Consider the following 18,171-nt stretch of genomic DNA (forward strand, 5'->3'; position numbering starts at 1 on the left):
CTGTTTTCAAGTCTTTTTTTTTTTTCTAAGTTCTGAGCAGAAGCAGATTCTTGTACATTTCCTTTCCTTGCTTACTCATAAAAGTGGAGCAGCTGCTGCCAGACGAGTAGGTAGGTGTGACAGTGGTGCCAGGTCACAGCGTGCTCAGCAGTGGCTCCATCCCTGGTCTTTTCCATCACCTTCCCTCCTTGACTGGTCAGGACACGTGTCCCCGTCTCCTGCCCCCACTAAACATAATCACATCTTTGTGAACCAGTTAGTAATTACGGGAGAAACCTTGAAATAGTGCAGATGCTGCCATTTATTTATGCTTTATCGAGGAAGATCTCGCTAACATGCAGCATCTCGGCACTTTCTTTATGCCATCTCAGCATCATAGCTGATGATGGGAGCATGAATGCTCATTAGCATTTTAAGAGATTTTAATAAAAACTGTTAGTTTGATAATAGGTATGGAACAGGTTTAATCAGAAATGCCATATGGGAATCTCCTGGTGCTATTTCAATCCTTGTTGTAATAAGAGACGAATTCTCTTATATTGCACAAGGAAATATATAAATTGTGTCTGGGAGATGGTGAGAATTTTCTAGTCATAGTTTTGTCCCATGCGAATTCATTGCTCTTTGTCTGCATGTCACTCAGGACACTGGGGATGATTGCTTTATATTTCACAATAGATGCTTCACATTTGCCAGGGATCTGTCCCCAGATCTTGGTGAATACCCAGCTTTTCCTGTATCCTTGGAGCACCGGGCTTCATTAATGGGAGGTCAAGTGAACTTAATCACTGGCTGTGTGGTTCAAGCGTTTCAAGTGCAGATTCGTGCCTTGGCAACGTGGCTGCCTCTCAAGGATCTTCAGAGCCGTGTGTAAATGTCACAGCCTTAGAAACCATATCCCGGGATGTAGATGTTTCTCAGAAATGTTTTAAGGGTACACTTATGTTGTCTGCATAAGATTGTAACTTCTGGGTGATAATGACCCTGTCCCTCCGCCTTTATATCCTCTAAAAACCCAGCCCAGGTTGTTGCTGACAGAGGAAAGAAAATTGCTCCTGTGTGTCCTCGTGTCCCTGGCTGTTCAGCTGTGCTATAACAAAAGGATTCCCTTTATTTTTTCATGTTTCCATTTTCCTCATGAAAGCTTTATTTTCAAATAAAGGAACATATTTGGATAGGTAATTAAATATAAGGCACACCTACTAACTCTCTATAGATTTTTTTTCTTTTGTAAATGGTTGAGATTTAATACTTCAAAAAAGTCATTTGATTTGAGAGCTTTAAAAAATGTTCTTGCCATAATTTGCAAAGAAAACTGCATTTCCTGGTGATTTAGTGAAACCTTTCTCAGGTGCCCACAAAAGAAGCCTTTCACTTGGCCTTCCGCCCCTTCCGCCCCTTCCGCCCCTTCCGCCCCACGAGGTGCCCCCTCCTCTGAGGTGCGCAGGCTTCAGGACAGTCGCCCAGCTCTCCCAGCTTCCACCGTCTGCTCTGTCTCCGGCCTCTCCCTGCTTCTTGCCCCTTTGAATCCCAACACAAACCAAGTTTGTAATCGCTGTACCGGACAGGGAATCAGGATTGGTGGAAGTGAGGGTTTAATCAAAATAAACATTGGGAAAGTCACAGGGGTTCATAAGAAATCAATTAATAAACACTCCAAGAAGTCATTCATCCATGTGAAAATGTGCAGGGGGTAAAAATTGCCTGCATTTTTGGCCTTTTCAAGACTTCCTTCTTAGAGAGCCCTTGAGTCAGACAGAACACTTCAGCTTGTAAGTAAATAGCACTCAACTCAAATCAGCTTAAGAAAGGGACCTGCGAGAAGAATGTTACCTACTTCAGGGAGAGCTAAGCAATCAGGAGTGGGTGGGGGGCAGTGGGGGTGCAGGGGCAAAGGGCAGGTCTTAGGGCCTCAGTGGTGAGTGTGGGGCCACATTCCACAGAGTGCCCTAGGCTCTAAGTTTTGGGAAGGGATATGGTTTGCCCAGCACCCAGGCCTAAGGACGTGGGACTGCCCCATTTTGGGCTGTCAGATTTAGACATGCAGGCAGGCCGGTTCCAGTCCAGTTTTTCCCAGGCATTGACAGTCCACCTCCCCCGCCACTGTGATCCAGGGGCCAGCAGTGATCCAAAGGGATCTTTCCATTTATCTTTGAGATATAACTTCCCAAAGGTCGACATTCTTCTTACCTTTATTCCATTAAGAATTTGGCTGATTTAATTTAAATTGGATCTCTTATTCCCTTGACTGACAATTTTCATTCTAGGAAGGGTTAGATTAGAAGAGTAATAGACTTGGAATGAATTATTAAGCAAAAGATCTTTTATAGCCATTGTTCATTGAATAATTCAAAACCATTTCTCAGTCACTCATTTCAAGGCTCTATGCTGGATGTTTTAAGGAAGGAAAGATGCTAACAACTAATGTGAGTTAGTGTTTCCTATCAGTGGTGGTGCTAAAGGATTTTACACATATGAGCTCATTTTAATGATCTAAATTAAATCATTGACTTGCTGCTGCTCCTACCCCTATATACAGAGCAGAAAATAAGACTTGGAAAGTCTAAGCAACTTTAAAAAAAAATGATTAAGTTAATGTAAGTAATATGCATGAAAAAAAAGTGGCTGGGAAACAAATTGGACAGGTTGGTGGGGGAACAAATCATGGCCTGAATGCCATCTGAAGATTTTGGATTATTCTTTTGGTAATGAACACCTACTAAGGTTTTTGGATTCTATGGGAGATACTGAATGGATGAACCTGAAGTGACTAAGAGGCCCTTCATGGGGGGCCAAGAGGCTCAAGGAGGGCCAGGGCAAGGTGGTGGCTCTCGGGACAGAACGGGGCGGAGAATGGTGTAGTTTTCTCTTCGCTTACAGTCCGGCTGGGCCTTGACTTTAAACAGTCTAGCTTTTAAGCCATCTAGCATAGAGTCCTGCTGATTGGGAGTTGCCTTCAATTTCAGTGGCAAGCAGATAAAACAGAACAAAACAAAACAAGCTAAAGTCTGAACACCTTTGTCCACCGATTACCTTGTATTATGAGGAAACAAAATGACTGAACTCTGAAGGGTCCGTCAGCTAAACTGCGACACTTCCCTCAGGTTGAGGCCAGAATGGGACCCGTGCGCACAGCCACATTCCTACCCAGCCACCCGCCACGGCAGAGGGAGGCAGACAAACCTGCATGAGCAGTGTGTGTGCCGCTTGGGGCAGGAGCTGCCCAGCTGCCCCTCAGCACGGCTCTTCGTGGCTGTGAGTGTCCTAGCGGGACCTGGTGCAGCGAGTTTTAATGTCCACACAAGGAGCGATTACTTGGGACCTGAGAAAACTGCCTAGTGTTTACATGCCTGTCATTCTCAAGGCTCATATTTTTACTCCAGAAGAACTTCTGAATATCCATCTGAAGGCATGTTTATAAGTAATGGGACTCTCCTGGGTTTTGAACCAAATTTGGCATGTGTGAGGTTCTCCCGTTCACCCAGAGGAGCAGAGTGGACCCAGTGTCTGGGAAGGGCACTTCCCTGCCCTGCACCTGTGTCAGTTAAGCTCACTTAGCAAGTATGAATTGAGTAGTGGGTGTACTAGGTACTGTGCTGAGTGCAGGGCAGCCATTATGGGCAGAAGTTACCAGGAGGGTGTGGGCACAGAAGGCAATGCACCAGCACATAAAGTGTTGAAGATGCTTCTCAGTATTTGGTAAGTCCTTTGACCTTGTAAGTTCTGGGAAGGAATAATTTTTTAAAAAAATGAATGAAAATTAAAGATTAAAGAGAAAATAAAGAAAAAGTTTGAAAGCCTATGTTTGAGAGAACTTAATAATAAAATAGAACTAGAATAATAAACTGAATATGAATAATATCCATAATATGAGTTTTTTTTGTTGACTTAAGAACTAAAGGTATCTCTTTGCTAGACTGGGAAGTTCTACTTTGTTTGATTGGAACTTACCTTTTAGTTTTACCTTATTTTTATCTGGTTCCTAGTAATAAAAATACTTACAATACTTAAGAGGAATTCCTGATGTCTTAAAGTCAGTAAGGAAGAGGGCTGAGCCCGGGCTGCATCTGGATCTGAATCCATGGGGAAGATACGAAGGTGAGGCCGTCCTCAGCAGGAAGCTGGAGTCCTGAAATGGGCTCCACTGTGGCAGGGGCTCCTTGAGGTCCGCTGTGGGGCTTGGGACTGAGTACTGACTTTTCTTGGAATTATCTATAGTTCTAGGCCTTATTTTGCCACTAAGAAATACCTTGTTCAATGTGATGCCATAAAAGTCTCCCTTATTTCACTGAGGTCAAAAGTAATGCACATCAAAGGGGGTGACACACTTGTTACATAATCTGAACTCAAAATATTTATAGAAAGAAGAAATGCATTAATGTGATACATATAGAGAGAAAGGTAAGAGGAAGAGAAAGGGCATGCTTCCTCTCTGGCTGTATCCTATTTTTACATTATATAAGCATTTTCTGTTCTCTCAGGATTACCTAGCTAAAGATTTGTACATTTATCCTGATAAATAATGGCCACTCTCCTTTTTCAGCAGATTTCTGCACATGGCAGATCTTCTTCCAATGTAAATGGTGAACCTGAACTTGATCGTTGCATGAGTCCTGAAGGTATTCCTCAGTCCGATGATTACTTTCATTAAAGAAGTCATCCGTGTGAACTTGGTGGCCACCAAAAACCCACTTGCACTAATTTTTGCTCTGCCTAAACAAGGATGTGATCATGTCACCAATTAGCCTATTTAGCCAGAGTGGGCTGGAATCACTTCAGTATATAGAAAATCTCCTTGTTAATTAAGCTATCCCAAATTCAAGTCTTGGATTTGGGCATCCTTTATTTTTCCTTAATGGCAATCTGCACATAACTCCTAAATATAGACTTTCTTTTATCTCAATTAGATAACTAAAGTGTGTTTCTTTATTTGATGTCTGCTATGTGCTGGGCACTGGAGATGCATTGTGAAAAGTAGTCAGTATTAACCACTCCCTCTTTCCCTTCTCAACTCCTCTTTTTGCTAAGACTTTGAGCCAGGCATTTATTTAAACAAGGCATCATAGCTACGTAGAATTTTCTTTACTAGAAAATTGCGAAGAGAAATCCCGAAAAATTGTAAGGTTAAATCCCCACCATCATCCCTTCTCCTTTCTTGAGAATTGACAACAAAAGAAGTTTACAAAATTTTAGACTTCCTTTTACTTATTTCAACTGATATTTGGGGATTTGTAGGTTTATTGATTATGTTGGTTTCTGATTCCAACCAACAAGGTTAGTTAGGTGTTCTGTTCAGAAAATATGCCTAGAGATTTGTTTAGTTTCACCATAGATGTAGAGATAAATGCATGGCAATTTATTATTTTGCAGATATGTAGGAATCAGGATGAAATGCTGACGTGTTCAATAGACTTCGCATTTACCATTTTTTGCAGGTGTAAATGGGAACAAGTGCTCTGAATCATCAACTCTTCTTGAGAAATACAGAATTGGGAAGGTTATTGGTGATGGCAATTTTGCAGTAGTCAAAGAGTGTATGGACAGGTGAGTGGACAGTGAGGATAATCATTTGTTCACCTACATAGACATTTCTACCTTGGGGTTTATTCTTACCCAAATGAACCAAAGCCCTTCCTGGGAAGTCTCTTTTCCTACTTCTTGAAAGAATCTACCCTTGGGATTAGCTGTTTGGCATCCCACAAGCAATTTGACAGGGAAAATTTTATATCCATAGAGATAAACCTGCTTTGTATGCATTTGGGCTGAGAGATATATCAGGTCTCATCCAGGAGTGAGAAAGGAATGGGAAAGAATAACATTCATTAAAAAAAAAAAAATCTCCTATGCCAGGCACTGTTCTCAAGGCTGTACTTGTATTAACTCATTTCATTGCCACAGTAACCCTCTTACTTAATATTTAGTTGCATATACTTGTAGTTTGGAATACTTGAACTCTATTTGAATCAGCCAACTTTGGTCTATATTACAATCATGTTTGCTTGTTGAGCATTATATCTTTTAAGGTCCCAAATTCTCAAGTAGTAAGAAATCCATGCTTTTTAATTTCAGGCCTTTTGTAAACAGTATAAAACCTGTAGATTAAACTCAGATTAGAGTCTTTGTATTTACAGATCACTGCCTACCTGTTCTGAGTGGTAATTGTTGTTGTTTGTGAGGAATTTTCCAGAGAGTTCTGGTAACAACAGTTTTTTCATTGTGTCACATCTCTACTGAAGCTTTAGTGCCCCTTAAAAATAGTGCACAAGGTAAACTGTCTGTCCTCTAAACCTTTCTACTTAGTTCTGGTACACAGATTGCTGCCCAAGTTAACATATTCAGCATCTAAAAGATGACTTCTAATGATTCTTCAGGAATCTGAGTCAGGGATCAGTTTATCCTATGGGGAAGCAATTTAAAGTTATTCTTCCAAGGCAGGCCCAAACAGTGTATACTGTGACCACGTGGCAAAAGCCATTGCACTTGAGAGAACTAATACGTTCCAAGAATACTGTGGTGTTCTTTGTTGAACTGTTTTTTCTACACTAAAAGATATTTTTGGCATGTTCAGATTAAATTATTATCATTAAAGGTGACTCAAAGTTAAGTAACAACATCAAGATTTTTTGTCCAAGTAAATGATCTCTTTAATACCAGATATGGTATTAAATTATGGACTAATTAGTGACTAATGGATTAATGTAAAGGAAAATTGGTAATAGAAAATTTTCATTACTTTGATGCATTTTTCTTAGTTGTCTGCTATCTCCTAAGTCTTCTCAGATGACTAGTTTGTGATTTAAGTATGGGAAAAACAGTTTCTTATCCAGCTCTGATACAGCAGAGTTTAAGTACTTTAAGTATACAAGTTATTTAATAATATAATTATTAATATTTATAAAAGGAGATCGAGAGTGTGGCTTTGGATTTTTTTTCTTTTTTGGGTACCTTTCTCCCTGACTCTACATTAGTTTCTGATGTACAGAGGATTAAGCCAGTCTTTCTTCCCTGAGTTTGTGTTGTAGAGGAAATCAGAAATGATGGTGTCTTTAGTTTATATCTTTAAACGGCCTGATTATTCCATAGGTCCACTGGAAAAGAATTTGCCCTGAAGATTATAGACAAAGCAAAATGTTGCGGAAAGGTACAGTATACATAATTTCTTTGTAAAAGGAACTAAAAGAACTTGGTGATATATTTATAGAGGTGAAGGAATTTAAGTGGGAATTTAATAAAACCATAAAGGCTAGACCACTGATAACAGTGCAGAAACACTATGAAGCTTTTTTTTCCCCTGCCATTTTAAAAAAAGCTTTAATCCTAAAATGATGAATTGAGTTGATCTTGGTCCTAGCTGTACAAGCTATAAGTTCTCTACTCTGGGAGATACCTGTTTCAGAACCGAGCAACACTCAAAAGATGTGCCAAGAACTATGAGGACTCTGAGATTTTACCTTTCTTTTAAACTATCAAATTAGCCTTCCAGCTTTATAAATGCTGACAGAAGGAGCAGGATTCCTGGATCAGAGACAACAAAGCTTTATTGCTTGGGGCACTGCAGACAGCATGAGCTCCATGTTTGCATTGGGTCTCCTTAACAACCAGGAGTGGTGTGGAGGGCCACCACTGGTTGCTGTGCACACAGTAGGTCTGCGTCACAGTCAAGAATCCCAAGGTTTAATAAACCCTGTATCTTAAGAGGGGGCTGCTAGCAAACCTGCCCAACCTTTGCCCAAGAGGAGAATGGTATTTTCATTTCTCTTGATCAGGAAACAAATCTGCCCTGTGCTTCTGAGGGGAGACCCTGTCTGTATGTTCTAAGGGTCTTTGCTCCACAGATACCCTTGGAAGGGATAACAAAAGGTGACACAAGAGATGCAGAAATGCTATGAACAGTTATCTCCCTAATCGGATGAATTTTTTCTTTTTTCCTACTCTCAAGTTGAGCTGGGAAAGATTAAACAATGGAAGGCTGCTAAGTACCCTTATCTTAGCTATGTTTGAAAAGATAAATATTCTGTAACAGTGATGACAAAGAACTTTTTAGATATCTTTCTTGTAGCCTCACAATTTGAGAGAGTGGGCTCTAGAACTCACTGCCCAAACCTGGAGCTTCCAGCCACATGTGGCCCCTGAGCACTTGAAGTGTGTGTCTAGTCTGAATTGAAATGGACTGTAGTGTAAAGGTCGCAACAGATTTTGAAGAGTTAGTACTGAAAAAAGAATTTAAGATACCTAATTAGTATCTTTTATATTTGATTGTTTGTTGGAATGATAATATTTTATATGTATTTAGTTAAATAAGTTATATTACTAATTTTACTTGCTTTTTGCATTTTAAAAAAATGTGGCTATTAGAAAATGTACATTTACATGCGTGGATTGCATTGTATTTCTTTTGAACAATGCTGCTTTTATACCAGATTATATGAAGTCTAAGCCTGGCTCTGCCTTTTTTGTGTGTCTTTAGTTTATGTCTTTAAATGGCTGTGACCTTGGAAAAGTTACTTAACCCCTCTGTGCCTCTGTTTCTCCCTCTAAAAAGTAATTTTTAATAATATCTAACACATAAGACTGTTGTGAGGATTAGTTGAATTAAGGCATGGAAAGCATGTATGAAAGTACTAGTATATAGTAAGAATTTAACACATGTTATTTGTTAACATTACTATGCTAGAGGAATTCAGAATTTATAGTTAGGATTTGATGTGATAGTAGCGATTCTACATTTATGGAACTCCTAAACTAGTCTTCATTGGACATCTACAAAATGTGTATTTTTAACAGAAAATATGAAATACAATTATTATGGGAAAGTTTTAGAAAAATCTTCTCAGAGCCCCAGAATGGAAAAATCTGTGAGGCAAGTATGTCGTATACTTTTTTAAACACACTGTGACAGCTAATGAAGCAGGGACTGTGCAAAATGCCCCCTTTCTTCAAATAAGTAGTTTTTTCTGAATTTAATTTATAAAAAATATTTCTATGTGCTTTTACTCTTTGTTCTAACAATATTATTAAAATTTTCAATTGCAAAGTCTTTTCCTCATAGGTAAGTGTTGCTCTGTCTGCTATTGTATGATTTAAGGAGAATGTGTTATAATTTGGGGAGGCAAGTTCTCAGTTAATGGTACTAAAGTATTTCTTCTAAAGAGTAAAAATAAAATTGCTGTGGTAGGGTGTTGTTTACCTGACTAAAATCTAAGCAGCTGTTTCAGTAGTTGAAAAAAAGGTCTTTACATGCAAAAAAAACTTCAGTCTGGTGCACTAAGTGCAGAGGCAAATGAGTAGGTCACTTCATTTGGATCTTGTTTTTCCTTGTTATTGAATATCATTCTATTTTTATAATTCATGATCATTTACTTATTTCCATCCTTACATTTTGCTTATTTGAGCTATTCCTACATTGAGTATATAATACTGTGATTTCACTAAATAAGTTGATTTGTGCTAAACAAATTTTATTTTTAGAATTAAAGTGCTATAGATAATTTTTTTTTTAAACAAAATTCAGGGAGAGGCATTCAGTCACTATTCTGGGGTATTGTCGGTCACCTCTGCTTTGTGAGTTGTACACAGAATTAATAATGCTGAAAGTAATATCTGCATTTATTAAAATGTATTATCTATCCAGACTAGGACATATAGGAACTTTGTACATTGCCTTTAATGACTTGCAAAACAAATGTACCAGTATTACAGGTAAAGAAACATAAATTCCCATTAAGTGTCTTCCCAGAAGTCACATGGATGTAGAGAGTGATTGGAATTTTGGGCTAGTTGGTTACATAGCCTGTACATGGGCCATTCTACCATGCTCCCTTTCCAAGTTCAATTTATTTATTAGTCTATGTAATAAGAACCTGGAAGCATTCCAGGAAGCATTTGAGCTGGACCATGAGCAGAGGTAGGATTTCATAGGCAGCAGTGAAGGAAAAGCCTTCCAGGGGGCCAGGCCGGCCTGAGCAAAGGCCCAGAGAATGGAAAGCATGTTGGGTTCTTCTAAGCAATTCATTGCAAGATCTGCTTAGGGGCCAGATTCATGGAGGCTGTTGAGAAGTCTTGGTGTTTGTAAATTTAAGAATTCTTCCGTGTCTAATATTCTAAATAATATTCATTGTAAATAAGTATTTATTGAATTCTCAATGTACAAAGTTCTGAACTTTCTGTTATGGTGCTTAGAAATAGTCCTTCTCTTCCCACGGGTTTGCATTCATTATCTATGTGTTACGGGCACAGGCGGGACATAAATCCAAATGTATATTGTGTAAGTTTCCTGAGGCTGATGGAATAAATTACCACAAGCTTAGTGGCTTACAGTAACAGAAATTGATCCTCTCAGAGTTCTGGAAGCTGGAAGTCTTAATCCACACCCCCTCTGGAGGCTCAGGGGAGAATCTGTTTCTTGACTCTCAATAGCTTATGGTGGTTGATGGTTTCCTTGGCTTGTGGCCACATCACTCCAGTCTCTGCCTCCATCTTTATAGTATTTTCTCTTCTGTGTGTTTATTTTTCCTTTCTGTCTCAAATCTCCCTCTGGCTTTATATCATAAGGAAAATTGTGAAGGCCCCCAGATAATCTAGAGTTATCTCTTAGTTGGAGAATTCTTAACTACATCTGCAAAGATATTTTTCTAAATAGGGTAATATTTACAAATTCCAAGGATTAGGAGTTAATATCTTCAGGTGGCCATTATTCAATCTACTATATATATTTGCCACAGAAATTACATACAATGATTTGAACATTTTTCTCCCTCTTACTGTACCATCCTCAGCAATACCCACTTAGCAATACAGAGAACAGCTATATAGCTGCTGTTGGCCTAGAGAAATGCATGATGTATTTATTCACTCAAGCACTTGGGAGCGAACTATGCTGGTTGCTAGAGAGCCTGGTAAACAGAAACCTCCACAACAGCAGCGTGAGAGCAGTGTTTGAAACAAGCACAGGGGGCAATGAAAGCAAATAAGGGGAACCAGTCATGGTTCAGCAGAGCAGGCTAATTAGAGGAGGTGAGTTCTAGTTTAGTCTTGAGGAATAAAGAGGAGCTTACCAAGAGGTGGGAAAATAAGGTCTAGACAGAGACAACTGCCTGTGCAAATGCCTAGAGGCCTAGGTGAGACTGGCAATAGGACTACATGTGAACAGATGGATTCTGAGCCTATTGAGAAGGTAGGCCCGGCAGGGATTAGTGGCTGGCTGGCTGTGCTAGAGGATGAGGGAGGGATTGTGTGCAGAACTCCGCTCTGCTTCGGGCAGCAGGGTTCAGCAGGGAGGACACAGGAGGTAAGGACTGTGGGAAAGGCGGAGACAGGATGTTCAGCGGGTCTGGGAGAGTTGTTTAGTCGCGAATCCATTTCTCTCTCTCTGTCTCTCTCATCCATCGAAAGCACAATGGTCAAAGATAAGGCAGTATCCTTTGCCAAGTTAGCAGTTTTCTTTGTCATTTACTGTCACACAGAACTGTGGAATACTGCCATGAAGTGATTCATATGTAAATTATTTGGAGTCAGAATCCTGAACCACTTAACATAAATGATGGTAGATGATTGAATAGTAAGTTCAGTGCACTTCAAAACAAAAGTGATGTTCATACTGTATTTAGAAATGTTTTCCTGGAAAATGTAGTCTAGAGAGTATTTTTACATATTAGAAACAAAGTTTATTTTATGTATGAGTTGCATAGGAAATGGGAAGATAACATTTGTAAAGATTTTTATGTACTACTTCTGTTTTTTCCTGACAATGAGTAGTGTAAAAAGTGATTGTTCCTTCATAGACAGTTTTACAGGCATAGTCGGAGGTTGGGAAAAAATGTTAGCACCTCCACCATCGCCCTGCAAACCATTTACTGTGCTTAGAATAGTAGCCACCATCAAGCAGAGTACAGCAGGCTGAGGTAATAAGTACCCATGGGGAAAATGTTGTGATGCTCAGTATTTGCAATGCAGCACTACTGGTGGTCCTGGAGGAAGTCCCACAGTATATCCCAGAGGATTTTCTGTTGTGCCTTTTATTGAAAAAGATAACTTTTGGGAGGTGTAGTCTCCTTAGGTGGTAGGCATCTTAACTCTTTTTTGAAAGCATTCTTGGGGGTACTACTGATGGGGATTATTTTACATACATCATTCCAAGGTAGCATCACAAACACAGCTCCCGAATGGAGGTGATTTTATATACTGTTCCCCCTTGGGAGGAGAACTAGAGCGATTGACCGATTTAGCTATAAATAAAATGCCTGTGTTGCCACAGTGGCCATAACTACCTTCGTCTTGGTTTCACAGTGAAATAAATTTATTTGCTCACGTTTACGTGTTCACGGAAGTACACCTAACTCTGCTTGTCGGTGTGATTAAGGACATGCTTGGGAAGGATGACCCAAAGGCTTCCAGATGAGCATCCCAGTGTGGGGGGTCTGCTACGGCTTTGTCTCTGTGACCACAGGGGGCTCACTGTGCAGCTGCTTCCCTTGGGAAGGACCAGAGTCTGTCTGCCGTTTTGCGTCGCTGCTCTGTAACTTAGACATGTGGGACTGGAAACAGGTAGACGGCCCCGTCCCCAGCCTCCCAGTCATGGCTTGCTAGGGTCTGAGAGCTGCCATTCTTCCAGGTTTAGAAATGTTTGTTGAGTCCTAAGCTGGGCAAAGACTTCCCAGCCTTGCTCATTAAGGGACATAGATTCTCCCTCCTGTGCAAAGCCTGCTGTGATTCTGCCTGGACCCCCAACTCAGTGTGTTACTACCTCCAGTTCCTATCTTTTCCAGGAATTAAATAAATACAGTTTTGCGGGTATCATTTTCACTTTGAAGTATCCAGCGTGACCTTTACTGAAGCATTCCCCTTTGAAAGGTGATGTTGTGTAGTACAAAAAAAAAAAAATGTGGGCTCAGATGTCAGAGACTGAGGTTTACATTACCCCTCAAAGGACCATTCTTAGGATAATGTGTTAAGACATTCCACAAGTATCTTGCATGGTGACTGACAAATAGTGACTAGATTCCTAGTAAATGTTGGTTCTTTCCTTTCCCTTACTTCTGTTTAGCATTTGCAGTGTCATTTGCCAACTTTTAATGAGTGACTACTTGGACAAGCACTGTGCATTCAGTGCTCAAGAAACATGGCCCATCATGTGCAGAAGCTAGCAACAGATTTTCTCTGGATGTTATTTATTCATTTGTTGCGATTCATACTTCATCTATTGACAAAAAGTATTTGGGATGGCGATGGCTTAGAGTAAAAATACACATACATATGGATGCATGAACATAAAAGAGGAACTGTAAATGGTGTCTTGAACTGGAGATAAGATGAGTATCTTACTGTTGCACTGGAACATTAATTTTAGTTCTGAGATTCATGGTAGCAAAGGCAAAAGGGACAGTATGAGGGACATACACACACAGAGGTACACATATATGTGTAGGTAGGGATATCTCTTATAAGGTTTTATATAAAAGCTATATTTGAATACCTAGAATGTGCCAGGATATAATTAATTTTACAGAGCATACCATAAATTCAAAATAATTCATCATTTCAGTTAATGAGGATCAACAGATGTGACATTATTGAGAGGTTTTCCTGTCTCAAAATAGAGCAATAGTCATTTGTGATTCATGGTTGGCACATTGAGAGTAACTCCTTAATTCTGGGAGTGAACATGTAGCTACACTGCTGATGCCCGCTGCGTCACTCACCAGAATGGATGATCAGGTGGTATTTTCAGTTGGCAAGTGAGTGGAGATAAATGAGAATAGTGGTCCCCACGGTACTGTCTGTTTTCTGATCTGTGGAGTTCAGTGTGATAAGGAACATCCTTCTGATGAATGATTTCACACCAGTTATAGAGAAAGTTTCTTTTTCATGAATTTCAACATGAAATTCAAATTTGTATTAGTAACAGTTTAAAAACAAAAAATCATCTTTTACTGCCTGAGTTGTATGTCATAAGCATGCGAAATTCCCTTATACACCTCGCCTTTATTCCCGAGTGTATACCAAAATGAAAAAGTGGTTCCAGCCGAATTACAGGGCGCAGAGCTGCATGCCGAAGCCTCTTACAGTGTTGGAAGTTGGTGAGGGGCCACGTGCGAGGGCGGCACCACTCCAGGGATGTTCTGAAGGACGTCTGTTTCTTGTAGTGACAGTGAGATGTCCCGCTGACTTGTCCTGTCCCTGTGGGCACCAACGAGGCCGGGGTTTGGTCCATCTCTGTCAAGGGAGTTGCTTCTTACGGCGTCAGATCTACACTGTTGTCCTCCAAAATGCAGGGCAGAGCAGAGGGTTCTGCGGTTTCTGATCCACCTGTCCAAACTCTTCATTTGACAGGAACACCTGATCGAGAATGAAGTGTCAATACTGCGCCGAGTGAAACATCCAAACATCATCATGCTGGTCGAGGAGATGGAGACAGCTGCCGAACTCTTTCTGGTGATGGAATTGGTCAAAGTAAGAGGACGGAGAGATGTCACGGGTGCCAAATCCTGAGACATTCCATATTCTTGAAGGAGCTCACAGGAAAAGTTTCACTACCTTGAAACATTCATTATTTATAATCATCAATTTTTGTAGCATTTTTGTTTAGGAGCATTTTTTCATCTATTCCAGGTCAATGAGCCTTCTTTGTTACCTTCCTGGGATTACCACTGCTGACATTTTTAATACGTTTTTTTACGTGTCCTTTAGGGTGGAGACCTCTTTGATGCAATTACCTCTTCAACCAAGTACACTGAGAGAGACGGCAGCGCCATGGTGTTCAATCTGGCCAGTGCCCTCAGGTATCTCCACAGCCTCAGCATCGTGCACAGAGACATCAAGCCAGAGAACCTATTGGTACGTCATCTCGGATTTCTTGGTTCCAACTCACGTTGCTTTTCCTTCCCATATCACATGCAAACAATGAGATTTTAGAGTCTGTACCAATCCTGCAAAAGGGACTCAGAGGGTTTAAATTTAGAAAATCAGCAAGACTCAAGTCAATGACCATAAAACATTAATACGTTGCTTGAATTGATCTGTATTTCTGCATTTATTGTTTACCAGACATTAGAAAACATTTTCTTTTGCATTTTGATTGATAGTACTGACTGAAGACAGGTGAGCGGGAAAATTATTTTAGGAGGCAAAAAATTCTGAAGAATAAATTGGACACAGAATTAGAGTCTTATAAAGGACAGAGGTAGAATATGAGGGTTCATTTATGTGCAGGACAGAGCTTTGGAAATAATCTAGTCCATTCATTTCAGCTTTACAGATACAGACAGTAATACCCAGAGATGCTAATTTTTCTTGCTTAAAAGTTTCATTTGTCCCATTTTGCTACAGAAGAAAGTATTATTCTATTATGGCACTCAGAGAACTTCATAATCTGGTCCAGTTTATCTTTCCAGCTTCCTCTCCTGCTACCAGTCCTTTCTCACTTACCTGGACAGTGTGGCACTAACCTTCGAGCCATATTTAACACATTTTCCTGGTGGCCTTAGTAACTAAACAAGGCCTAATTGGGCCAATCCTTGTGTCTACATTGTAGAGGGATTTCAGAGAAGCTGACTAGGGAGCTCTCTGTGTTCAGAAACACACACAAGATAGTCAGCTTCTCCATTTCCACCTTTCAGGGCTGAGTATGGTCATCATTACTGCTTGGGAGGGAAGTGTCTGAGTCTTCTCTGTGATGTTAATTCAAATGCAGGGGTCCCATCCTGGGATTTAGTTATGACTTTATCAACAACATTACACCTCATTGCTTATAGCCATACAAGTCTCCTTTTGCAATGCCTTTCCCATCAATGTGGCAAACACATTCATCTTGTAAGACACAGAGCATAAGGCATGTCTTCTGTGACATCAACCCAGACTCCCGGGGCCAGGTCGGTGGTGGCCACCTCTAGGCTTTGCTGCGCTTGCCACGGTGTGGGGATTTTACCATTCACTCCTTCTCTTGGTAGGTACCTTCAGGGGCAAGGTTTGCATGTCAATCATCATTATATCCCCAGTGCCTTGGACACTGTCAGTAAGCACACAGAGGATGTGGAGTGAATGGTGACTGACCATTGACTGTCACTGAGCCGGCCAGCAGCAGGCACTGGAACACGGGTCTTTGTAACCTGCCTTACTTTGTGCTCCATGAATAACTGTTGTAAGGAATATGCATTGGTGACTAGGCTTTGAGGCCATCCAGGGGACTTTCTGCTAATCCAGAGTATCCAATTTTCCTTTTTGGTGATACCATTTGATGATTTCTGAGTGTCAATTGAAATCTATGTGAGGCTTTTGGGGATTTTTTCTTACCGTCTTCTGCATTGAGAAAATTGTTTGATTTCTGTATATGCCTATACAGAAAATAAATATCCCTGCTCTGTAAAGCAAGATGTACTATGGAGTAGGTTTTATGAACTCTAGGGAAGAATGGCGACGGATTGTAAGCTGGGCCTCAGGATAGAAGTGAGGCTGTGGTGGTCTCTCCTTGAGACAGGCCTCCCAGCCCTGATGACCTTGTGTCTGTCAGGCCGACGCCTGCACTGTATGAGTTTGGCCGGGGGCTTCCCAAGCAAAGGCAACAGGGTTTTCCCTGGCTGCAGCCAGATACAAATGCCATGGCGTTAACGAGGATGCCCCTTGATTTCTTCCTGCTGTGCGCGGCCCGCCCTCCCCTGGTGACTGTAGTTACTGATGTTCTCAGGAGGTTGGGAGCCACAGGTCTGTAAGAACCCCTGGTCCCTGTGGAGCCAGCCCGCACTTCACCTCTCATTGTTCAGGCCCTGCGAGGAAGGTACTGAGGCCTGGGTGAACTTTGCTGGGAACCAGTGAGTGTCCATTTCCTGGCTCATTGATTCCACTCTCACCTCCCATTTCTTCTCTTTTCTACTGACAGTTTCTTAATGTACCTAAACCTCAAAATATGGTACCTCATCCTTTCTTCATGGCTTACATCAAAAGAAGATAATGTAATGGGGATGGACATCTCCAACACGATGTGCCTCAGGATGTAAGCAGGAAGCTGGGGCCGAGTTCCTTATCTAGTCTAACCGTCCGGAGATGAGGGTTCGCCTCCCCTCCAAGGCTTGCACCGTCCCCCTTGTGCATTGTGAGAAGGACGAAGCTGACTAAACTGTTGTCTGGATGAGGCTAATGTGTGACACCAAAGGGCCATGGGGTCAGGCTTTGGAAATCCGTAGCTGTGCACATCTAAGTAAAATATGTGTCTGCTGTTGAAAACCTAACTAGACCACTCAGCAGATTGTGGAGCTCATCCGCAGGCTGGCACTGGCGAAGGAAGAGAAAGAGCTGTTGAGACACTAAAAGTAAATACACAGAGTGACTTTCAGCCTCTTCCTGCCCTAAAAATGAATTCAGTTTTTAAACACCGGAGCATTCAGACCTCTGATTTGCATCCCCTTCTCTGATAGCAGCGTCATAATTTAAAACCCTGCCAGCAGAGATGTATGGGCCGCCGTGTCAAGGAGCACAGGGGTGGCCGTTAGTGCTGTGAGTTACAGCCTGGCGGTGCCCCGTCAGACTTAACTGTGAGAGGCCAGTGATAAATTCCGCTTTTCCAGGGGTCCTGGGGACAGGGGAGAGAAGAGGGTTGGTTTCTCATATTTGAAGTCCTTCTAAATCATTATGTTGACATTTTATTTAGAAAGCATGCAGCGCTTGCTTTGTAAGTGGGATCCGCGTTCCTCACATTTTTTATTTTTGCATTCTGAGAGCAACTTTTTGACAGTGCCTCTCTCAGCTTGTGGTGGGGCATCTGAACACCCAGGGCTGGAGTTCTCACAGCTGTGATTGTTTATTCCACTCAGAATCCGTGTGTGGGTGTGGGCTGCAGCCAGGGGTTCTGCCAGGCCAACTCGCTTGCTTTCAGACACAGAGGCCGCCCAGGGAGGGTGCAGTGGGATGTGACGGTACCAGGGGGAAGCCCCCCCCCCTCCCCGGACACCTCCTAGCAGCTTGAGTTCTCTGCTCAGTTTCCTCATCTAAAACATGAGATAATAATTCTCTTCCTAATTGCCCAGTGGGGTGGCTGTAGAAGTCCAGTGCGATAACATTTGGGAGAATACTGAAATCTCCCATGTCCTGTGAGGGTGTCAGTTTCTGGGAGAACTGAGCGGAACAGAAGGTCTTTGGAGTCCCTAGGCGTGTATTCACCTCTGGGGGAAAACCAGGCTCACG

General features: G+C 41.4%; 1 protein-coding gene across 7 annotated transcripts in view; it reads left to right on the forward strand.

Annotated features, from left to right (window-relative positions):
- The window catches only part of DCLK2 (doublecortin like kinase 2), a 140,709-nt gene that overhangs the window by 106,229 nt on the left and 16,309 nt on the right, over positions 1-18,171 (forward strand). For 4 of the 7 annotated variants that reach the window (XR_005025290.2, XM_036887835.2, XM_036887837.2 and 1 more), the window contains 5 exons: positions 4,544-4,619; positions 5,436-5,544; positions 7,084-7,141; positions 14,329-14,448; positions 14,686-14,832. Coding sequence is in view for 6 of the 7 variants with exons in the window: in XM_036887835.2 (XP_036743730.2) it covers positions 4,544-4,619; positions 5,436-5,544; positions 7,084-7,141; positions 14,329-14,448; positions 14,686-14,832 (510 nt within the window). In the remaining variant the exon portion in view is untranslated. The remainder of the gene's footprint in view (positions 1-4,543; positions 4,620-5,435; positions 5,545-7,083; positions 7,142-14,328; positions 14,449-14,685; positions 14,833-18,171) is intronic. The other 3 variants (XM_036887836.2, XM_036887838.2, XM_036887841.2) reach the window with 1 other exon arrangement.

The sequence above is a fragment of the Manis pentadactyla genome, chromosome 1 (genome assembly GCF_030020395.1).
Source record: "Manis pentadactyla isolate mManPen7 chromosome 1, mManPen7.hap1, whole genome shotgun sequence".
In the NCBI taxonomy this organism is placed as follows: domain Eukaryota; kingdom Metazoa; phylum Chordata; class Mammalia; order Pholidota; family Manidae; genus Manis; species Manis pentadactyla.